This window comes from Thunnus albacares, chromosome 3, assembly GCF_914725855.1.
Source record: "Thunnus albacares chromosome 3, fThuAlb1.1, whole genome shotgun sequence".
Lineage (NCBI taxonomy): Eukaryota > Metazoa > Chordata > Actinopteri > Scombriformes > Scombridae > Thunnus > Thunnus albacares.
Genome location: NC_058108.1, coordinates 7,400,303 through 7,425,759, shown reverse-complemented (window position 1 = coordinate 7,425,759; position 25,457 = coordinate 7,400,303). Strand labels below are relative to the sequence as shown.

Here is a 25,457-nt window from a genome sequence, read left to right as displayed (position 1 = left end):
TATAGCAAAACTTGACCCCCCCAAAACACACACACACACACACACACACACACACAAACCTTTAGCGCTTCTCTGTTCCCATCTGATAACATTTCTTTTATAGTTTTTTTCTCCACAGCTGAAGCAATTTTGTTATCATTTAACAAATGATATAGTTATCGTTTCATCTCAGCCATGAAGATATTCAGGGTATATTCAGAGTTCATTTTTCCATGTGATTATTTTAAGATTGTGCAAGCCTCTACTCATATTTCCATAATTACTATTCTATCCTGAGATGTATTTGTCAAAACCAGTCATTTACCACAGACACTGGCCAGAGTTTATAGTATTGATTGGTCTCTTCATTAACATATAGACATTGTGTTACTTTGTTTTTTCTTTTTTTTCTTTTTCTTTTCTTCTGATTTTTCTCATTCGTCCTCTGCTGCCTATATATATATATATATATATATATATATATATATATATGTATACATCATAGTAAGGTACAGTACAGCATACGGTATGTGTGACCACCTGTGCTCTATCATAATGGCAGATGTAAAATGAAGCTCTTGACTCTTTTTTGAAGCAACCTCTTTTTTCAGAAAAGCTCTCCATCGACCTCTCTATCAAAGAAATGCATCAGGGTGATCATCCATCCAATAAAAGCAAGGCACTCAGGGTCTTCACTACAGCTGCCAGACGTCACCATAGTAACATTGGTGACAGTGCTTTATAATATGTTGCCTTGTGCTGTATTGACTGTCACCAGTGTTGAAAGTAACACGTTACTGTAATTCCACTATGCAATTACAATTACTGAAATTTAAATGGGCTCATTACTTGTTACTTTTGTCTTACATGAAAATAACAGACAACTGCAGAGGATAGCAGACAAACCCAGTTCAGGCAATGTGAGCTTGCTGTTCTGGAAATATAGACTATTTTTCCCTCCTCTAGATCAAGGACAAAAATATACTGGTGAGTTGTAGTCTGTGTGCAAATGTGAGGACTTTTCCTGACTCTGACTGTTCTGGAAAATGTACTTCATTTGAAAAAAACAACAACCCAAAAACAAACATAAAACAAGTCGTTCAAAGGAAATTATTTTGTCTTGAGTGATTCTGTGAGTGTGTGTATTTATGTCTGCAGCATCCCCCGCATAATCATTATTGACCTTTATGTGCAGCTATTTGTGGTGAGTTCATAAACTGGAGCTCAAGGTGATACTGGCTGATGTAGGTCTGAATAGTTTGCATTTTTCTTATGGTGTTCTTAGTGTCTCAGATATGTATGTACAGTATTGTGTGTGTTTATATGTGCATCCAGCTTCCAGGTGCATCTGAGTTGATGTTGAGGTTGTAGCTCATATAAAACCAGGTGGATTTCTGCATTGTTGTTCCCTGCATTTCTTTGTTTCTCACAATCATCCATCAGAAGCTTCCTGTGGAATACTGAGGTTTACCTTGTGGTCTGTCCTCAGATAACTTGTCTTGTGTGTATGTGTTTGTATTTTTGCCTACATCTGGCAAACTACTGAAATACCCAGCCTTGTATTTTGAAGTCATAAAGTCATCATGGACTGTGGCGAGTGATGTGTGATATTCAGAAATGTTTGCAGAAGATGCACACTCCCCTATCAACCCTGGACAGCCTGTAGAGCTGATGGCATCTGTGTGTGAGAGAAAGAGATGCTTCATGTCAGCAAAGAAACATACATAAAACATGAGTTGATCTTTTTTTTTTTGTCAGAGTAGCCTCCAGTCTGTTGCACATTCATCTTCATCAGGACTAAATTCAGCAGAATGTGGTTCAGTTTACATCTGGCAGATGGTCTGTATCTAACAGGCTGTTAAGACAGGTGCATGCCTCTCTCTTTGATCCAGCATTTGGCCCTATTACTATCCTGCGGACCAACAAAATCACTATTCAAAACATTTTCACCACCCATTTTTTTCAGTGCCTAAAACACAGAATTAAATTATAGGTCTTAACTAAAACTATTATTGCAAAAACTATTATTCAGACACCAGTTTGATGTCTTGATTACTGCAAAAATTATACTAAATACTATTATTATGAATAACAAAGTAATCACTCAATGAAAATAGCCTGGGCTGCAGTGTGAGTCTTTGTACAATGGATCATACATGCAGAACAGTGGTGGAAGAAGTAATGACATGTTTTACTCAAGAAAAAGTTGTAATACCACAACATAAGAATACTCCATTACAAGTAAAGACCCTACATTAAAACATGTATTTAAGTATTATCAATAAAAATGTACTTAAAGTATCAAAAGAACAAGTAGTCATCAGGTAGAATGGCCCCTTCAATGAGTTATAATGTCATATAATTTATATTATTGGATTATACTGGCACATTACTGTAACACTGAGCAGCATTTAATGTTGCAGGTCGTTGAAGCCAACCTTAGTGTAACTACTTTATATGTCTACAGTACTGTTAAGTAGTTTAGTGGAGTAGAAGTATAAAATAAAATGGAAATAGCCTACTCAAGTTAAGTGTAAGTACCTAAAAACTGTATTTAAGTAGAACACCTGAGTAAATGTTAATTACATCCCACCAGTGATGCTGAAGCAGAAAACGTGCACTAAGATCCCCATGTCTTGATGAAATGTTGACAGGCAGCAGCTCACAATGTAGCAAATCTTTTCTTTCTCTTTCATTAAACTCACCCACGATCAGACTGAACATCCCGATCCCTCTGCGCTTGCTGTGTATTCATGAAGGAGTAATATTTATTCACCCTCATCCCTTCTCTCTCTCTCTCTCTCTCTCTCTCTCTCTCTCTCTCTCTCTCTCTCTCTCTCCTCTCTCTGTCTCTCACTTTCTCCCCTCCTCGCTCTGTCTCTTAACAAATCATATCAAAGAAAGAGCAGAGCTGTGTGGGTAGAAAGTTGAAGCAGAAGCAGTGGAGCTGCTGTCGAAACATCCTGCTCAGCACCACGGACAGCGAACAATTAGCAGCTCGGACACAAGCTATCCGTCGATTTGGGAGAATTATTGGACAATAAGAAGACTGAATTGACAATGTATAGTTTTGTTTGGGAGATTTACTCATTTTAATCCATTATTCGGTCACACAGAGACTTGGGATTATTCACTGCTCGCCAAAGTAAGCCTGTTCTTATCTTGATCTCTGAATAAACCAAAAGTATGCGCAGTTTAAAAAAATGTTGCTTTGCTTTGGGAGGGCATCAATTAACTAAGTGTAGAGTTCAGACACCTCTAGCACAGGGATTACTTTACATTATAGAATACATCCATAACTCAGATGTTGTTATTGAGCTTGTAGTCAAGAAGATCCGTCGTGCGTAAAAGCCGTGGCACTATTCCCGGTGATATTCCTGCTTGACGCACGACACATCGGATGACTTGTGTGTATTTGCAGTGTCACTAATCAGAGATATTACAAACGCATGAGACAGGAGACAGGACGAGAGCAGGTGACAACGACTATACATCATCATTTGTACTCGGCAGGTTGTCGTGCGTAATTACGGATACGGCTCCTTGTGAAAAAAAAAACATTTTATGTGATGTTTTTATTAGTTAGAATGTAGGATACATGGGAACACACCTTTCTTATGGAGTTGGCTCACGATGACGCACGGTGCGCAACAAGATACACACAAGGGTTTTCCAATAAAAAGAGTACAGGTGGGTGAACTCACCGTGTTCAGCTGTGGTCGGAGTGCTCACTTTTTCTCCATGTCACATACACGCGCACACACACGCTTAAATTTGAGGCAAACTAAACTGAAAGTCAGATATGTTAAACCACGTTTTCATCTTTTTCAACTGATACGTTAAGTGTGGTGGCAGCTGACTTTCCTCCTTCTGTTTCTGTTCCAAAGTAAGCGCGAAAAGTAATAGGATGGAAGTGAGGACTTTCTTCTGAATCGGGTGGAAACGGAAGGAAACAAATCTACATCTGGACTTTGTGGTGCCATCTTTGCTCCTCTGCTCTGACAGCTACAATGGAACCTCTGGACCAGAGCCACTGGACTCCTCTATCATCTGACCTCAACTCCTCCTCTGCAACCACGCCCTCACCCTTCTTCTTTTCTTTCCCCCACTTCTCCAACACCTCCTCCAACATGTCCACTCACAGTGTCCCGTTTCAGGGCAGCAGCACTCTGGTGACTGCGGTCATTTCCCTCACTGTGTTCATAGTGGGCCTGACGGGCAACACTCTGGCCATCTATGTGGTGCTGCGCTACGCCAAGATGAAGACCGTCACCAACATCTACATCCTGAACCTGGCTGTGGCCGATGAGCTCTACATCCTCGGGCTGCCCTTCCTCACCACGCAGAATGTGCTCTCCTATTGGCCGTTTGGCTCCTTCCTGTGCCGTGTGGTCATGACGGCAGACTCTATGAACCAGTTCACGTCTATTTTCTGCCTGACGGTCATGTCCATCGATCGTTACCTGGCTGTGGTCCACCCTATCCGCAGCACCAAGTGGCGACACCCGCGCGTGGCCACGGTTGTGAGCGCAGCCGTGTGGGCCGTGTCCTTTGTGATGGTCCTGCCTGTGGTCATCTTCTCTGATGTCCAGGTATAAACCTTTGGCTCTTTCCCTTCCAAGTGTAAATGAGCTCCTGCAGCTGATTCCTGATAAAAAATGAATCATTGTCTACTCAGCCCGAAGTCAGTCAGAACTTCAAGACCACCAAACACACAGATGATCCCTGTAGTTTCATCTAAAAGTATTAATGTTTATTAAACATTTGTTATAATGAGCCATAGCAGTAATTCTATAGTTTTAGTTTTAATCATTGTCATTTTATTTTAACCATGAAGTCAGGCCTCTTTAAGATTAAAATCCTCTTCCAAGAGTGCCCTGGACAAGATAGGCAGCATAAACAAAGGAGCAAAACAAATGAATAAATATATGCCACAATGTAATAATTACATAATTTAAACTTTCTATACAATCACTGTTTTCTTCAGACTGGAAAATTGATTGAGTTTAATCTTTCACAGTGAACATATTGTCTTCAAATTCCTTCTGATTTCATATTTGAGGTTTTGTTGTGTGGTAAAGTTGCAAGTTACAAGTATTGTTGAAACCTCAATCTGCTAAATGGCAACCTGATGTAATAAATAACCAAATCCACATTGAATCTCATATTTTCTCTTCATGCTTGACAAAAACATAGCACCAGAATACAATGCTGTGCCAGAATTATTTTTAACACTTAGTTTCAAATATAAAGCTGCTCTGACTTTTTTTCAATCCAATAGATGAAATGACTTTGTTGTGAAAGGTTTTTCTTGGGGTGAGTGAGTTGGGTGATAATCATTCAACTCTGCAGTTCTTCTTCTTTTCCAACATGCAACTTTACTGTTTTTGTTCACTCTCACTGAACTCAAAAACATTGTTTCCAGCAGCAGCAGGCAGCTGTTCTCAGCAAAAAAAGCTCTGATAAACAAACAACAAAGTAAACAACTGGCTGATAACATAGTAAAACATTCAGCAAATAAAGACACATTTATTTATCTCAGGAACTGTTGGACACCAGAACAGAGCTAAAGGGAGACTGAATATTTGACTTTGATTTATTACATGGCCAGAAACATAGCTCCAAATGAATGCTAATGTTTTGCCGTACTGTATCTGCTGGATGTGCGGATGGTGTTTACAGCTTGTTGAGCTGGCCCCAAGGGGCCAAAATAAATAAATAAAGTAGGTTTAAGAAGTATTTAACTACATGGAAGGGATGCTTTGGTATCTCTTGGACTTTATGGTTGAAATGTTGAGCTGTGATTGAATAAGAGTATGTGAGTTCTTGCTTTAATGCTAAACATGTGCGCTGAAGTAAAACACACTGAAGTCTTTCATTCAGGCTTTCAGAAGAAAATTATTAAATGAAAAAGAAAAGCATGACAGCAAGAAAACACAGAAGCTTTTGAATACAAGACAGGTAGGAGGAAAATGTAACTTCTGTCAAAGTTGCTGTGATACAGGCCTCTGCTGTTCTTACTGAAGGCCACAGGTTTGATAACAATGAGACCACAGGACAAAAAGGTAGTGTAGTTAAGAGTTACCCTTTGGTTAGACATTTATTTCCTGTTAGGACACAGACAAACTAAACACAGTAACACCTGGGAAGCTCTTCCTCGAAGCAAAATGCTCTTTAAAACTCCCAAAAGCAGATAATGACATTCATATTTTGCCAAACACCCCTGGCTGCATAATTTAAGCATTTTGTAAGAGTAGATAATGACTGAATTTTAAATTTTGCCGTAGTCTTTAATATTTACATTTTACTCATGTTTTTTTAATTTCCCTTTAGGACACATTTAACTCCTGCAACATGATCTGGCCAGAGCCACGGGATGTGTGGTCAACAGCCTTCATTCTTTACACTGCCACAATGGGCTTCTTTGGACCACTGCTCATCATCTGCCTCTGCTACCTTCTGATCGTCATTAAGGTGTGTATGTGTGTGTGTGTGTGTGTGTGTGATTAAAATAGCTCATGTCTAAATTAACACTCTACTCTGCATCACTGTAATGATGATTTCCACCATCACCATCATCTTCCCTCTCATTTTCATCATAATCATCATCACTCTTATATCCATCACCATCATCTCTATCAAACTATCTTCGGTGTTTTTCCTGCAGGTGAAGTCCTCGGGGATGCGGGCGGGCTTCACCAAGCGACGGCGTTCGGAGCGCAAGGTGACGCGGATGGTGGTGGTGATCGTGGTGGTGTTTGTGTTCTGCTGGCTGCCGTTCTTCATCATCAACTTCGTCAACCTGGTGGTCATCATCCCGGAGTCCAGCGTAACAGCAGGAATTTACTTCTTTGCTGTCATCCTGACGTACGCCAACTCCTGTGCCAACCCGGTGCTCTACGGCTTCCTGTCGGACAACTTCAAACAGAGCTTCAGAAAAGTAGGTTGTACACTCTTTTAGTGAAGCTTAAAATCTTTTGAACAACTCTCTGTATTGAAATGATGCTTTACAGTTTGTCTTTTCTTCACATTGATTTGCTTGTTTTGTTGTGTTTCTTTTTTCAGACCTCTTAAAACTTCTTAAAACTTCCAGTTTAGAACAGCTGGTTGCATTTTTAAGCTCGAGACTCATGTCACAGAATAAGATGTTTTTGTGCAGGGTCTGACTGATAATTTGGTCACCAACACAAATGAACATGAGATCAATACATGGCAAAAACAATGGATCAAATGACTCCATTTAGCAGTTAGAGTATTTCCAAGAGTTGGTGGAGACCAAAAGTAGAGTGAATATTGGACTTACATTCATTGGGTGGCCAGAAACACGACTCCAAATGAATATTAAACTTTCTCTGTGTCTACTTGAAGTGTAAATAAGCCACTATTTGCTAACATATTCCCAATATCAGCTTCATAAGTTGATAATATGTCAGTGTTGTGTTTTCAGCTTGTTAATGCAACTTTAAGAAAATTTGTTGACTTAAAACAAACCATTAAACATGAATCATTTTGGAGGCATGGTTCTCATGGATATACTATAAGAAGTTGATATAGGACGCCTACTGCACATGTGCAGTTGTGTTTCTCTTCCTGGCCTTGCACAACCTTGTTATTTTAGGTTAACTTAAAGTCACGATATGTAGGATTTGAAAAGTTTGTATTTTGGCACCATCCAGTGGTGGTATCTGGAATAAGGCTCTGACAGCCAGCAATGCCCTGTGTTACACCTCTGCAGATCAGACTCAAAGACCCTGAGATAAATGGGCTACTAACAACAGAAAGACTGCACCAAGTTTCACAGGGATTACCTCATTTTATTATTTTTTATTACTTTTTTTTATTAACAGTTATGGGAATAATATGAAAGATTCTAACTATACACAAGTGTCTACACATTGTGGATTTAAAGGAGCAGTGTGTAGGATTTAGTGGCATCTAGTGAGGTTGCAGTTTGCAACTGAATACATCTCCCCTTCTGTTCCAAGCTAAACCACGAAAATGTGAATGTCCCTCTCTAGAGCCAGTGTTTGGTTTGTCCATTCTGGGCTACTGTAGAAACATGGCAGTGCAACATGGCAGGCTCCGTGGAAGAGGACCCGCTCCCAAGCCCCCATGAACAGCACCGGGCTTTGAAGCCAATTTGACATAGTGGCCAAACCGCATAATTACAACGTCATGTGATGCCATTTGGCCCAAAAACACTTTTCCCCATAGACTTACATTGTGAAAAAGATGCCTGTAAATCAGCGGATAATTTTTTTTTGAGCATGACAACCCCCGACGGTCTAGAAGAGCCGCACATTTGAATTGTTTTATCCCCATTCAAGTTAGCCGGAGGGCTAAACGGGAAGTAGCCAACTCGGCTGGCGAAAGTCGCTAGTGCGCTTGCTATATGGGCCCAATGATCTCGGAAGATCCGGGTAATCTTAACTAGAAGTTGAACTTTTTTGGCTTCATGTGCCACTGAGCAACTTTCATAGGAATGAAAGGGGCCCAGCCTTCGATGCTGTATCCAGTTCTCTTTATACATTTATGCCCGCTCCCTATGTAGATATAAAGGGTTTATTTTGAGGTAACGAAAACAATGATTCTTATTTTTAGGTGATAATACACTAATTAAAACATACCAATGAATATTATATTCCATGTCTGCCAAGTCCGTTCCACTAGATGCCACTAAATTCTACACACTGCACCTTTAAGTTTTGTTTGAACAGGAGTCCATTTCCATTTTCATGTCCATTTCTGTATACCAGTTATGACCTCTCTCCTTTTCTAGCATGGTTATCAAATACTGTTATCTTACTATGTGCATATGGTCAATGGACCTTCAACAGAATGGCTCTTCTACAGCCTCTACAGATAATTTCTGTGGCCCTGCAAGGGCTGTGTGTGAGGATGAGGTGCAAGACCAACGGTGTAGATGACGGTGACCCCAGAGCTCCGCGCACTGAGAAGTCCACGGCGAATGACTGCATCCTGCTCTCCACTCATAACCAGGTCTACCATGATCCCCAGAGCAGCCAGGTACTCCAGGTAAGAGTGTGTGTGTGTGTTTGTGTTGTTGTTGTGTGTAGGCAACAAGTTGTTTTTGTTTGGTAAGAGAAAGAGTAACACTCAATCATAATGATCAGTAGTAAGTAATTCATAAAACATTAGTTTATGATGAACTAATCATGAACAAAACATTAATATATCTTTGTAAATGATTAATTAACGCTGTGTTAACATATCACAAACATTTTGTAAGTCATATATAAATGATTAGTTAATTATGAAATACTCATGAACAAATCATTTGAAGGCTAGATAATTAATTAATGATTATTTGATATAGTATGAATCACCTGTGAGCCATTCAAAGCAATTATTAGAAATTATGTTATTATATGAACATCCTTTGGCTGTAGATTGTTCTCCATCTTAATAGTATACAAAAAGCTTTGCACCTGAATAGTAAAAGTTTATTTTATGCATTTACATGTCCTTTGTAACAGGTGTTACAAAACTGAGGTTTAGAAAACTTTGTAGCATGTTGAGTCCAATAACTCAACTCATGCTTATCAAAAGCTTCAGATGACCCGCCCTGCTCCATAGAACCAGGTTGAACTTGTGCTGGTGGTGCAGATTCTTTGCTGGGGTCGTTTATGTATGGCAGTGGTTCTCAAGCTTTTTCACATCAAGGACCCATGGCAAAAATAGTCATACATTATGTTATTGTGTTACTTATGGATGAAAATATAGTGAAAATAAACTATTCCCCTTTTTGCTGGGGACCCCCTGGGACCTCCTCAAGGACCCCTGAGGGTCCGCGGGCCCCACTTTGAGAATCACTGGTGTATGGAGTCTCCCAGGAATTAAATTCTACTAAAGACACGTAAGTAAGCTCTTATTCAGTGTTTAAATTAAAGTTTTAGCCTTTTGTGTAGAGGTAACACTACAGGATGCAGCTGCAGGATATAATGCGGACGCAGCTGTTCTGCAGAATAACTTCAGTTAATGGAGAGTTATACTACCTGATATAGGATTTAGTGCAATTTGCAGATGGTAAATGAATGTGTGTGTATTTTTAACACTGTACCAATTTGATGCAGTTTGTAAAAAAAGCGTGTTGCTAATTGTGATCAGCGCGTTAGCATGCTAGCCCGCATTAGCATGTTGGTAGACAAACGATAAGTCTGTAATGTCGGTTAATGCAGAGTTTTGCCACCTGAATGGGGATTTATTACAATCTTCATTAGATAAATGCATGTGTTTATTTTTAATACTATACCAATTTTATGCAGTTTGTAAAAGTTGTGATGCTAATCACGTTTAGTGCATTAGCATGTTAGAAACTGTAGCATAGCTCTCAATGTGGTAGCACCCCACTTTACTGTGTATTAATGTGTGTTAGCATTGTTAACTTAGTTAAGAAAATTAAAGTTAAAGCTTCATCAGTTTATTAAGGTGACTGAGGAGAGGGACGTCGTTTGTACTAGTGGAGGAAACTCTACTGTGACTCTGTGAGGCATACCTACATGTCTCTCACCTGCTGCAGCTTCAGTCTGAACCACTGACTGTATATAAATATGGATGACGCGTCTCCACTTCCTGCTGCTATGCAAGAATGAAGCCAAAATATCTCCTGTCCAGGAGGTGCTGTCTTGCTTGTGTAACGTCATTGGGAGCCAGAGTTTGCGCAGTAGAGTTGGGCGGTGGGATGACGGCCCGCGGGACATGCCCCCTCAGCCGTTCTGTCGCCTGACGGAGGTTTGAGAGTGGCTGTCTAAATCATGATGTAAAACTCCCTTTTTATATTGTCAAATAATTAATTAAAGCAAACATCAGAAAAATGAGCACTTGGATAAAATGACAAAAACCATATTTGAGAAAAATTTATTTGACGTGTACTGCAGCCAGCCACAAGGGGGCAATCAAGATGTTTTGGCTTCACTTTTTGGGAGCTGTCATGACGTCCATATTTATATACAGTTAATGGTCTGACCAGCCAGAGCACCACGTTGGTCTGCTGCAGTGTCCAGCCTGAAATTCTCCCACAGCTTCCTCTGTACCTTTCCCCGCCTGGTCTTCATCTGTCTCCTCCATGCTTCAGGTAAAATCTATTAGACTCCTGAGTACAAACTAATGTTGCACATGCATTTTATTTTGGTAGCTTACACCAACAGGTGAAACAAATGTAAAATATCCAAGGAGGGTTGAAATGAGAGCAACTAGACTTGGTTCTAGATGTTTCGCCTGTCATTCAAGGGGCTTCTTCAGGTCTAACTGACTGGTGGGGAGTCCCAGGTATTTAACTTCTGTGGGGTCATTATCAAGGTCATTGATACCACTTAGTCCATTAGTGCTCCTGGCTGTTGTAACAACAGCCGCTTGAGTCGTTGGAGTCACCTGTGGCCAAGTGTAAACAACAGTCGTTGGGGTTGTCACATGAGGCCAAATGTGAATGGTTGTTAAGTCTCCTGGGAAGGGACAAGTGGTGTCGTAGACCTCAACAGAGGAGGAGGTCTACAACCCAGAAGACTTAACAACCATTCACATTTGGCTTCATGTGACAACTCCATCAACTGTCGTTTCCACTTGGCCTCAGGTGACTCGACCCACTTGAACGACTGCCGTTACAACAGCCAGGAGCATTAACGAACCAAGTGGTATCAATGACCTTGATAACGACCCCACAGAGTCTGAATACCTGGGACTCCCCACCAGTCAGTTAGAACTGAAGAAGCCCCTTGAATGACAGGCGAAATGTCTTCAAGTATCTGGAACCAAGTCCAGTTGCCCTTGATTCAACCCTCCTTGAAGATGTAGATGACTGAGAATCTTCACAGACAAATGTAAAATAAATAAAAGCTCAGTCTTAAAGCTGGTAGCAGAGGACAGACTGGCACTGCGTGTGTGTGTTTATGGCTCTTTTATAGAGTATATCGAGTAAAAATGCCCAAAGAAGCTGTTTGTTGTGTTTATTTTTTACAAATAAAGCTTTATATGTTTTGCTCCAGCAAGACTAAAGGAATGAAACATCACCTGTCTCTTGAACTGTGTATTTGTGCTTACATCAAAAATTGTGACAGTGTATTGTTCTAATAATTGCGGTGTATTTGTGTGTTTTAGAGGGAACAGCAGAAAGTCATATGCATCATCAATGAGCGAATCTGAGTGCTGATTGGTCCTGAAAATGTGGCTGATGAATGCTGCACTCTCCTCATCCTGACTGACACCTTCAACCCCAAATATTCTTCCACTTTTCAAACTTCTCAAGTTGGCTCATACACGCTTTTTGTGTGTTCCAGTATGTGTGGCAAAATATGGAGCTTTTTGAAGCTCCTGGTTTAATGGATGATGTTTATAAATGAGACATTTAGCAGCACTTTAAAATTGTCTGTCTGTCATTTTGTAAGCTGATTACTGGAAACTAAACACATTGCAGAGTCAAACTGTAATTTTTGTGGAGGGAACATCAGGTCTGTTTATCCAACTGTCAGAAATGTTTGATCTCTGGTTTGATTCATATTATCTGTTGGTTTCCATGTTAAAGTTTAAACAATGTTTAAATTTAAACTGCAAGAATTGGTTATCAAACATAAAAAACAATTGAATGTTAATAATATATAATAGTTTGTTAAAATGTGAATTGTGTTGATGCTAACTTATTATTCAAAGTATATTTGATATACCTAAAGAAGAAGAGTTGGTGAACATGTAAAAATTTAAAATGGACAATTACAGTTGACTCAGACACAGAGAATCAACTCAATTTTTATTCTCTAAAGTTTTACACAATTTAATCAGGTCAGATATAATTCATATGTTGACTTTAATAAAGGCAGTTGAACTTGTTTTCCTCTATTTTTCACTTATGCTTCACTTGGCTTACTTATTTACACTTTAGGGGGATGCAAACAGTTTGTAAAAGCCTTCTGTACATGCATAAATCTTTGTAAGAGGTTTGAGTAATCTGAAAGTGATAGGTTAGACATTTACATATGATGAAATGTTTACACTTTAGATCAGGGGGATGCAAAAGAACTTTTAAATGACTCATAAATGATTAAGTCATTCATTTGCACATCATTTATAACTGATGAGGATGATGAAAGTAGTTGGGGATGGTATAGAGCTGACACATGGAGTCCCCAGCACCTGTTCACCTGCACGAGGAGCTACATGTATACTGGCAGGTCATAACATGCACAGGTTCACATTATGAAGCACCTGGCCAATACTGGAACACAGGATAGTGATTTATAATATATCAACAAATAATTAATGAATCATCTATTAATTATTTGTTCATGAATATTTCATAATTAACTATGAATTTATACATGGCTTACATCATATTTGTGATATTTTAACATAGAATTAATTACACATTCACAAAGGTATATTAGTGTTTTGTTCACGATTAGTTTATCATTATAAATGTCTTACTACTGATTGTTATTTTTAAGTGTTACCAGAGAAGGTAAAAAGGACTTTTGCAAGAATGATGAAAAGATGTAATAATAAAAAATGTATGTTTAGTGCAGCTGAGCTGAACATCAAGTCATTATTTTTGAGTTGCTGATATTTTAAGGACAGCGGAAAAAAAAAAACACAGATCCACACATTCAGACACACACTCAGTTACTGCGATTCTCTGCATCACCAATGAGTCTGACGCATCAGGTTTGGCAGCTCTCCTACCTAAGAAACGTCCAACACTTCACTTCAATCAGCAGGCAGGTGTATGTGAGAGAGCAACAAATTAAAGAAGGATGGTAAATTACTGCTCCTGTGGAGGCAATGATTAGGGAAAATTCTGAAGGCAGAAGTGACAGATTATGAGATTAGGGTTGAGTGTGTTTGTGTGTGTGTGTGTGTGTGTGTGTGTGTGTGTGTGTGTGTGTGTGTTAGAGAAGAGCTGTCAGAGAGGGGAAAAGCTTTGACTTAGCCAGTGTGGGGCTTCCTAGTGTCCAATTAAATAACTTGTACAAGAGCAGTGAGGTGTATTAGACTGACAGAGTGGCTTTGATGAGACTCTCCTAAAGCTCCTTCAGCTGGTTCAAGGATATCAAAACTACAGCTTCCTCTATAAGTCACATCTTAGAGTATATGTTAGAGTCCAAGTGTTCAAATATTGATGCATGGATCATCCTGTTATTCTCAGAGCAGAAATCATATATCTTCCTCTTCATGTGACAGGAATGCAAAGATAGGAAATTAATATTAACACATACATGCTTTAAACCAGACACTTTTGCACCACAGAGTGTTTTTATATTTACAATTTTGTGGTGGACCGGTCAAAGGGGGGGTTTAATAGTGTGATATGCATGCTGGAAGGTGCAGATTTGTTTCAGGCATGATCTCTCTCTATTCATCCTCCCAGCCAACAAATAATAAATAATCTAGATAGACTTCTCAGCTACACTCAGGTAGTGACCACGCACAGATTTAATGTTGATGCTAAATGCAGAGAGCCGCTGATGACGGACTAACTTGCATAAAATCAGTATAATGTTTTTGGGAGCGTGACAGGGAGAATGATGTGGAAAAATACAGCAAAGTAATTATTATTCAGCTGTTTTGCTGAATCATATTGTTTCTCATGGCCTGGTAGCAAGTGTTCAGAAGCCCAATCTGTAGGCTGGAAATCTCTGCTTTAAACATACTGCAGACTCATGCAGGTAACCGAGAGATGAATTGACCTTCTCCTCTTTCCTTCTCCCTCTTTCCTTCATCAACATGCCTCTCCTTGTTTTTTTTTAATCCCCTTCTCCCCCTCTGAAGATCTCTCCTCACCCTCCAGGCTCGTCTACCTCTCACACAGCTGCAGACCTGCACCGCTGCATCACTACATGTCAATGTCCTTCCACTTTCCCAGGACTCGGACCCACCACCACTACCACCGTAATCTCCACAGCAGCCTACATGATAACCGCAGCTGAACCTCCAACCATTACTGCCCTGACTACACCTTCCTCGTCTGCTTCCATAGCTCCACAGGAACAGTATGGACTGTCTGGTGTTTTAGGGAGAAGCATGGACAAAAGTGTAGAAGATTCACTTCCTGTGTGTAAGGAGAGCTGAGGAGGGGGGAAAAAAGGATATGAGAAGATGGAAGCAGGTAGATTGCATAAGCTGATCAAAATGGGGGAATATAAATATATATATTTTTCTGTGGTTACAATATAAATATCAATTTCTTGGACTATTTTCTCAAACATACACACATATGTGCACTCATTCTAAAACATTGCATCATTTATGCTCCATATCGGTGAAACAACTTCATGAATATTTTTCAAGTCTTGATGTATATCTGTACCTGTACGAATCATCCAGCTATTTTCATTTTTCCCCCTCCATCCAGCCATCTGACATAAGTGCCTTTTCAGCCGCTCTCAGCAATCATCATGACTCCTAAATGGACACAGAAACATTTATACCTTGCTTCTCTCACTTCCTGTTTATCTGTCACACATCATGTGCGAATGTATTCACGTTTCTGAACCAAAAATTCCATCGAGCATATAGCAAAAACCCATTTTTCTGTTTCAAGCTGCCACTCACTATTGTTCGATTTGCCTCTTAGAATGGGTAAATTAAGATGAATGGAGTTCATAATTCACAATGTACATCTGTACAGCTTTGTGGACAGAATCTGCTGTGGTATTTTTTTTTGTACAGTGTTTGTATTTCCAGAAAATAGCTTGTTTGTCAGCTTGTCAGTCACAGAAAATGTGCCTCTTTACCTGCTCAGCATCTTTCTGCGGATATGTAGCCAGCATTGAACACAAAACCGATGACCTCTTTGTGCATGCGCTGCTCTTTACGGGTGTTTGTGGATGTTTTCACTAATGTGTGCGTGCATGTGCATTTGTGGTCGCTTTGCACACGTGTATGTAAACGTTTTCTCTCTGCAGAATATATTGTTGCTAGTGTTGTTGTCTGACCATGCTTTGCTCAGCGGCTTATTTACTGTGCAGCGGATGCTATTTTTTATCAGACAGGCAGCACAATACCTCAGCTCACACAGCCTCCTTTGACTTTGGCCTTTGAAATGTTTATATTGCAGTCATGTCTGCCTGTAAGCTTTTTATTATCATGAAAGGTCCTGTGTAGTTTTTTCAGACAGGGTAGAGATGATCGTACCATGACTACAAAAAATGTATCTTTCTGATTGGCTGGTAGGCGTCTTTTAAAATTGCGTAATAGAACACCTCAGACATACTTACTACCACATCAGCCAAAGCAGGTAACCATAGAAACAATTTTTCTGCTTTGTACAATGTCACCATTTAACTCTCATTGGTGAAACAGACCTAAATATGAGATAATTGGACTATTAAACTTGAAAAAAAGAGTCACACAGATCTTCTTTTTGTCTGTGCTACAGAAAAGTGGTACAAGCACAAAAACACAGAAATCTGTTTTTTTTGTATAAGACACCTTATTGTTGCTGTATTATTGCTTACTGTACTGTACATAATCGCTCTCTATTTTCCGCTCTTTATATCATATCAGCCCACTGCCAATCTCTTTATAAAAGCAGTCATTGTGGTCAGTGTTATTCAATAAAAACTAATTAGAATCAAATAACGCTCACATCAATAGGATGAGTATATTGTAATAGCGCACATTAGTGTGAGAATCAACTTATAAAATCTCAATGATGGATGATTGTGCTTTTCCAACCACTTTTAATCTATCTGCGTACATAAAAAAGGAAATTGGCATGCAGTCAAAGGAGCTGAGCAGGTGAATATAATAAGTTGAAGTAGTGACAGGAAAAATAATGGAAGCTGTCCACATGAGAAGAAAAAAAAAAAATCAAGGTTGTTCATAATGAAGGCTTTCACATGCAAATACAGAGACTATGGTGTGTATTTTACCAGATTATTTATAGTTGTTTGGATGTTTTGGTGCTGTATATTCGTTTGGCTTCAAAATAAAAGAGTGTGATCATAAACCAGACGTTTCTGCTTGCTATTGTCACACAATTACACACTGACATCTGGAAAGTGTCACTACAATCTATGGAAATGATAGAGACTGCCAATTATAAACACAAGCAGCCTGCACCTACATTGTAACCAGACTGTGAGGCAGACAGCATCAACAAGAGGCTGGTGACAAGTGCAGCTTGATGCTCTTCTTTACACGTACAACATCTGGGTTTCCTCTATTAGACCTGAAAACTTGGATGTTTGTGCATTCTCACAGGTGATATATATAGAATATGGTGTAATCATGTCTTTAACTCACATGTCAACAATCTTGTCATGTCTTGCTATATAAGGTCATTTATATGCTTAGCAACAAGTCAGAATATGTGATAGGAATTCTGAGGTTAGGGGCTCAAGGCTACATTAGCATAGCACCCCCGAATCTCTGACTGAACTGTCAGTGGTTGAGTCGCATTGTGCGTAATGTAGACGAGAAGAATGCCTGTAATAAAAAAGACAATGTCTTTGGTTCTGCTGCATCAATTTTTTAAATCTTTTTTTTTGAAAAGTGTCCATCATGAGTCTGATAGTGTTTTAGAATACATTGGCAGAATACTCCAGAGCTCTTAACCACATCTTACAGACACTGCTAAATCAGCAGTAAGAACCTGAAGCATCACATTAGGACTTGGATGGGTCGGAACATCTGGCCAAGTCACAAGGAGTCAACAACAGCACAAACCATTCAACACCACTCAAAAATGTGTTTTTCTTCTTGCTCCTTCAGTCGGATATTTGAGCTTGATGTATGTGCAGAGTTTGACACTAGAAGACTTTTTTCACATTCATCTGCTGACGGGGGAAAGTTTCTCCATGCTCACATGAAATCAGAGTGTAAGGCATGTATCTACAAGCATGAGCTGTGACATCATAACTCGTTTGGAGCCAATTGTAGTCCAATATTCAACTTACAAAAAAATGTGATGTAGAAACTTATAACCTTCAGTGCACAAACACTGAGAATAAACTTTACAGTGAAGTAGGAGACATCTTGTTTCCATCAGTTAAACTTTTGCAATGAAAAATATTTGCATTTTTAATAAGAGAGAAGGATTTTTATGCCTCTTTCCATTTTTATTCGAATACAAACACAGATACAAATAATTTTGCTGCCTCAACAAATACAGATACAAATACAAATATTGGGATCTCTGCACATCCCTAGTTAACACCACATGCAACATCAGCTGTCTGAGCACCAGACCAAGACTGATCACAGCATCGACTGGGAAGGGGTCAAAGGCAATCAACCAAGAGTCATGGATGACCAGAGAAAGATAGAGACAGAGGTTATGACCTCTCCCCATATGTTATCATTTGGCATAGCCATGAGATATGGTCAAAAGCACCAGGAAAAGCCAATAAGTGAGCCTTCTCACTTGAGTTCTTGTTCAAGTTTTAGTGCTGTGTTGACTGGTATGTTGCACCACCATCTTAACTTCATTAATTAATTATTTTTTGGGTGAAGGAGAGGACTGGCAGGAATCACATTATTATATATGACTGTGTCATTATCTGACTGTGTGTGTGTGTGTGTGTGTGTGTGTGTGTGTGTGCGTGAGTGTGTTTCCTCTTTCCCAGAAAGGTCTTATGAGACAGTCCATCTTTATAATGACCAGAGACTGGATGTCAGGTTGACTCTCCTTCATTACTTATGTAGCGTCTCACACACTACCACAGCCAAATGTACACACTCGTAATAGCATAATGTAATTCATTATTCATTAATACATGAAATAATTTATATTATTTAGTCCTCTAAGACTGACATCACAGACATGCATGTGTGTGTGTTTGCATGTGTGCACTTTCAGAGCAGAACATAGATTTTTTTTTTTTATCTGTGTACATTTCATTATCTCAAACACACAGCTGTGAGACGAGGAGAAGGAGGAATGTGAGCAACAATCTTTATTCATTAACTTGTATATTGTGCAACATCAAGCAGATGTGGGAAATGGCTTATTTAGCGTAAGCACCCCTGCTAAGAAGGTTGTTTCCATCTTGGTTAATTAGTTTGGCTGTCAGCAGTATTTCTTTGAAAATCAGCAATAAATTTACATGAAATTTAGTGAACAGAGATGCACCTGGCAAAGGAAAGAAGTAGATTTTGTTGGTGATCCAGCGGGAGAGTTGGACCCAGTAAGAAATACCAGTAATTTAATAGTTTTGTGTCAAGGATTTAATTTCTTTTGTGTCATAGTGCAGACTGTCTTTCGTTATTTTGTGTTTGCTTTTTTTTGTGAGCTCACGTGTGATTCAAAAGTAATGTTGAATTAACGGTTGAATTAATTAATTAACTTTTGGCCCTTAATTATTTTTGGTTTGTTTGCTCTGCATATAAACTTTAAAGCTGCATTAACTGATTTTTTTGTGCACTTGGGGGCAGCAGAAACAAGCCATAAGCACAACACTGACAATGTTTCCCCTTTTTATGTTGTTATGACAAACTTGTTAGCCAATGGTTGCCTGTTTACACATCAAGCAGACATGGAGAAGCAGTAGCATTTATTTGGAGTCGTGTTTGTGCCCACCTGATCAATGTAACTCCAAAATTTACCCTAACCCCCTTTTAACTCTGTTTTGGTCTCCACCGACTTCTGAGCAAAACATTTGGCTCTTTTAGATGTTAAATGTTCCTACTTTGTCTGTAGAGCTTATCAAAGCTTTTTCACTGATATCAGCTGCCTGCTGCTGCTAAAAACAAAGCTGATAAGAACATTGAGTATTCAGTAACATCGATTGAACATAAACAGTACAAAGTGGGCCAAGCTGAAAGACGTTAAAACGCTCTTGAGCTGAGAGGGACTGCACAGTCTGTTATTATTCTCTGTGGCTTCATCACTACTACATTTGATTCAATGTTAACATGAAAATACAGATTGTAGCTGTTTAATTCACATGTGTCACAATGATCCTTACGGGTATTCCTCTCCCCTCTTGAGTGTATTTCTATTTGAAAAGAAAACGTCAATTTGCCTTCTTAACTGTCAAATTATCTGTGGTTTTGAAATGTTAACAACAAAATCATCAGGTGATTGCCATTTAAAAACTATGAACCAGCTGATGTTTGAGAAAGTCCTCAGTCCAAAGTAATAAAGTAATAAAAAAATTAAGAAACAGAAATACTATCTTTGAATGTAACAGGAAGTTTTAGCATTGTTTCACGTTAGCTGAGGTCTGTGTCTTTTGTGTTCCTTCCATGCTGCAATGCTGTGATAGAGTGAGGAAAAAATATGTGTAATTATAACTCTCTGCTGCTGATTATCAACACAATTAACACGTAAGAAAAAAATTTATTTATCCTTTCGTCTTAGAGACTATTTTTATGTTACGCACACTCTACACGCCACCCACACAAACCCTGAGAATCTTAATTACATTTTAATACATTAACATCTGAATAAGTAATCTACAAATACCAACTAATGAACCATACTCATCACATATACTGTAAACAGCTCAAATAAAACTCAGACATTATGACTTAATTGTAGGCTGTAACTCACTCAAACACATCTAGTCCATTTTTACACCCGATCATCAGTTCAGTTAGCCCATTTCTCCTCTATAAGATCATAATTGACATAAAAGACGTGCCAGTCAAATGGCCATCAAAGCTTGTTATAAGCTCCCTGCATAAAGCTTTCACTCTGGATTTAAACCTGACGTTAATCACCAGGGGTTTGACTGTCACTCAGCATATCAGTCTACAGACACGCGGGCAGACTGACTGTTCGCTCCACTGAGTGACTGAGATGATGAAAAGAGTCATGATGACAAGAGTTTGAAGCCCTATTGACATTATCCACTAGAGGAGAAAGGAAGAAGGCTGAGGGAGAGAATTAATAGATAGAGGGCCAGAAATGTATAAATGTAGAAAACGAATTGCAAATGAAACTTTTTAAGCTTTAAGAAGCAGGATAGCATCTTTTGAATATTTGACACTATTCCCAGGGCGCACTAAAGTCGGAAATTTAAATTTATAGTAGATGTAGAGGCTTCAAAAGCTACACAAATTAAAATTTAATGATTAAAAAAAAAAGCACTTGTCCTAATGAAGTGTAGCTGCACGGTAGTTTCTCATTTGCTGTCTCACTTTAATTGTACAATTTAACCCACTACACCGTGCTCAATAACAGTAGTATTAACATTTACTGACAATAAACGATATGTGACTTAATGCTTTATTATGTGTGATACATTATGATGTCTATGTAATTAAAACCAGTAAATGTTTAGACTGAAATCTGGGAATCAGCAACTGACAAAACATCTCATCACAACCTCCATTTAGTTGCTGTCCTGGAGGTTTCGATTGTGTCACACGCTCTTCATCAGCAGATGCAGTTTGCCCTGAAGATGTTCAATTGTGTATTTTCTTTAAGGACTTCTCTTTCAACAATGAGAAAGCACCAGAACAGCTGCTAAATGATCTGTGTGGTGAAATTACTTTGTCAATTGTCCCTAAATTACTAAATAATCTTTCAAAAAACAATATGTAGTTACTGCCAAATAAAGTGCTTTCAGTTTTTTTTTCAGAATTTTATAGCACACACTACAGTAGAAGAAACAGTTATGATGAAGTGCACAGAGTCTGAGCCTTTCCAACAAACAAACAGCATCATGTACACATGTGGCGTCATTTCAAATGTCAAACAGCCACAAACTGACAAAATGGTAAATGGACTGCTCTTATCTAGCACTTTACTACACTAACTGACAAAGAGCTTTACAATTTTTGCCTCTCATTCACACACTGACGGCACAGGAGCAACTTGAGGTTCAGTGTCTTGCACAAGGACACTTCAAGCCACCAACCCTGCTGTTAGTGGACCACCCACTCTACACCCTGAGCCCCAAAAGAACAGAAAGAAAGAGATTCATGTATAATAAAATGGAGGATTCACTTGTGTTATTGTATCACAAGAGAACACATTATGATATTGGTATCAGTCTATGAATAACTTTTCACAAGGGAACATATCACAAAGTATTACCATACTGACACACCCCTACTATCCACAAGAAGTGATGAAATTAAACTTAATACAAAAATACTAGCAGTGACTAACAGCAGCACTCTTTCATGCCTTCAGTATTTGATGTTACGTAGTGGTTGAACAGTTTGTAAAGCTGCAGACTGCATGCTCACACACACGGCTGCGTTCACTGTGTGCAGTGAAGCTCACCGTGCCAATACAGTCAAGAAACTGTACTGCATGAAAATATATGTTTTTCAGAGATGAAAATAGCACAATGCAAAGCTATTTCTTCTGACCAAATTCTTGATCCTTGCCATGCTAGTAAAGTCAGAGCTAAAGGACTGCCCTGTTGATGTTTGATGAGTTGTTTTGTTGGCTCAGTCTGCTTGACCTTTAGCTCTGCTTTTTATTAACAAACAAGTTTAGACACCCACACATACAAGCATGAGCACATTCACAAAGCTGAAAAGGCAGGCCACACACTGAAATCCTCCTCAACTCACCTCTCTCTCTCTCCATATATATATACATACATACATATGTGTGTGTGTATTGGTATCTATACCATTGTTAGGCTTTGTGTGTGAGGACGTGAACATGTGAAAAGTATAAAAAGATGAAAAGGCTGGATTTCTGCAGAAAAGCAGTGAGGGGAATCTATATGAGATATATTATGTCTAGCTGATAAACACCATAATCAGCGGGTAAACATTGTGCAAACACACACACACGACAAAAGATAAACACAGGTGGGCATTTGCAAGCTCACATGTGTCTGTATCCAGTGGGAAGTGTTTTCCCTTATTCTCTATTCCCATTTCAACGATCTCTCTAAACGATATCCTGAATGTTCCTTAACGTAGAAAAAGGGGACTCTCCTGGAGAATGTAACGATCCTACCAGTTTTAATTATTTCAATTTTGTTTCTGAGAAATCACGTTTTGTCCATCATTTTGGAATGGCGGATGGTCTGAATACTACAATACCCATGATCCCAGGCCACCGTTGCCGTGGAGAGGAGGCCAGGCAGAGGTGCAAATCAGAGCAGTAGTGAATTTAAAATGCTTTTTGTTGCAGATGAGAACAAAACATGATGCCAGAGCTGCGGCATCCATCTAAAGTGAATTGATTTAAACTGCAGATTGTTTTTTTGTTTTGTCAACACTGCTCAGTAATAGGATGGCTCTTTCCAACTCTTGGTCATAGTTGATTGCAGACACAGGCCCAAGACTCTGTTCAAAGTGATTGTTAACATTTCTTGTTGGAAAGATGTCCTGCTCACATTTGCTCATTTTTTCCTCCATATCACAGCTGCACTGCGATACATTAGCAAAGCAATCTAAATCAGATCAACAGAGTGGCTAGAACCTGCATCTCAGGCTCTCTTTGATGGCTTCCTATATTGTATAGTATGCTGTAGTATTTTGTATAATATCTGTGCAGAGGATTGTAAGTGTGGATCAGCTGTGGCAGGAAGCTTTGGACTCTCTTTATCTCCAGTGCCAAATAAATGCTGAGGGTTAACTGTTGTTTTTTAACCAAAAGCAGAACCTGAGAGCTCTGCTTCACCTGCAAAAGGTCATTGAATGAGACACAAACAGACTCTTTCAGTTTGACATCTTGCTCCCATGTAGGAGAGGTGGTGGATCTTGCACATGTCTGTGCCCAGGGGCCCATTGTTTCATAATACGAAAAATACTTGTACTTTTGACTTTTTATAAAGAACTAGATACTTACAAATGATGACTGATTAGCTTACACTATTTGTACTATTTCTTTCTCCATATCCTGTGCTATCCAGCTATTCACTCAGCCAATGCGCTCTTGCAGAGCAGTTCTCCTGCCATTGAAATAATAATCATGAAAAATTGACCACATGCTGTGTATCGAGAGGGACACAAAGAGACTAAAAGAGAAAGAGAGAGCTCAGTTGTCAGAGAGGAAACAAAGAGGTTCAGAATATGTTTGAGTCATCTCCTGTGGCCTCATTTTCTATTTTCTCCATGTTGACAGACAGTGTAAGACAGTACAACAGTAAGCATATCATCTTCTGTAGATGATGGAGTCCACCTCTCTAACAATCAATAGCAGGTCCATCACTTTTTTCCTGACCTGTAATGGTAGAGCCCCGGCTGTTAAACCAATCAGTGTAATCTTGAAACTGCCTTACTGCACTGATGAGATCTATCATTTCCCCAATCTTCATCAATGCCCAGTCCGTGGTTTCAGAGGTATTGATTGGTTCTCATGGACAAAAGAAGAAAAACAATCAATGAAGCACCACATGGATCAATCGGAAGTGAGATGCATCTTCATTTCTCTAGGTTTCGTCAAAATATGCTCACAGATATGATACCAAGTGTGATGGACAGAAAAATGATGCAGTGAAGTCCTCATTCTCATAGACATTTTTTGTTAAGATTTTGGTGATTTTTGTTAAAAAAGGACATTTCATAGCAAAATAAATTCCTTTAAACAGTAATGCCATGATCATTGAATAATAATAATGATAATTAAATTCACTCACGAGGGTAAATTGAATCCATGTGTTTTTTGCTTTGAGGCAAACTTTGGTGGACTTTGATCTTTGAGCAATAGGGAGAAGCCGAGCAGTTCCTTTACAGTAACTAGTAACTCTTACAGCAGTGGTTCTCAACCTTTTATGGGCCAGTGCCCCCTTATCCATTATCCAGGTCCCTTACTGCCCCCCATCAATTAAAATGTAGGCTAATTGTCCTCCCTGAATATTAATGTTGAGTTATATCATTAAAAAGCATGTCATTGGATGCCAAATAACAGATTTGTTTAACTGGACAGATGGAATATCATTATCATTACCTTCTCAGGGAGCAAAAAAAACATGTGAATAGAAATTATATTTGTGTTGAATGTTAAACAGATGCAACGGTTGGAAATTTGACATTCAAACTTTAATTAGGTCTCGTTATTGATCACGATCAGCAGCCAATCAGAAAGCGGTAATTTGGTGCTGATGCCAAACAAGAAAGATTCTTATTAATTGTTCCAAAGGAAAACAAAGATCAGCCTACTGAGGAAAAAGTCTGAGGCTACTGGAAAAAAGCAGAAGGATATGTATCCATAGCTAAGGTGTTCAATAGAATACTGGTGGCATTTTTTCTTGTCCTGTGCCATTTTGCTGATATGATATGGGTGTTGTTGTTTATGATCAGAGTTCAAGGGCTTGGCCCGCAGAGGTTTGGTTGGGGCGTTTGGGAGTCCTCCCCTAAGAAAATTTGATGTTATTTGAACAAAAACTATGCATTATCCACAAACAATTTATCTGTCCCGTTTTCCACATATCAGAGACACAACAGACTGTATTAATGCCATCTCACCACTTTTTATTTCCTTCTTGGAATAAAACACACATCACGTCACATCAGACGTTATGATCCCACTGATAAAGATTTATGCTGTCTGTTAATATTTGACTTTTGTTCCAGATTTCTCACTCTAAAGTTCAGTTCACGGTTGAAGA

At 39.0% G+C, this 25,457-nt stretch overlaps 1 protein-coding gene across 7 annotated transcripts; it reads left to right on the top strand.

The window, feature by feature from the left end:
- Positions 1-3,849: 3,849 nt before the first annotated feature.
- Positions 3,850-16,936, top strand: LOC122979800 (somatostatin receptor type 5). Of its 7 annotated transcripts, none has more exons than XR_006402925.1 (7): positions 3,850-4,571; positions 6,313-6,453; positions 6,647-6,919; positions 8,833-9,015; positions 9,776-9,856; positions 11,022-11,074; positions 12,094-13,202. XR_006402925.1 is itself a non-coding variant. In XM_044347546.1 (6 exons), the coding sequence occupies exons 1-5, from the start codon at positions 3,990-3,992 to the stop codon at positions 15,052-15,054; spliced, it is 1,479 nt and encodes a 492-aa protein (XP_044203481.1). In that variant the 5' UTR covers positions 3,850-3,989; the 3' UTR covers positions 15,055-15,091; positions 15,338-16,936. The 7 variants fall into 7 exon arrangements, 1 of the variants encoding a protein (XP_044203481.1); XR_006402924.1 differs by having other exon boundaries at positions 10,954-11,074; XR_006402922.1 differs by having other exon boundaries at positions 8,833-9,856.
- The last annotated feature ends 8,521 nt before the right edge of the window (positions 16,937-25,457 follow it).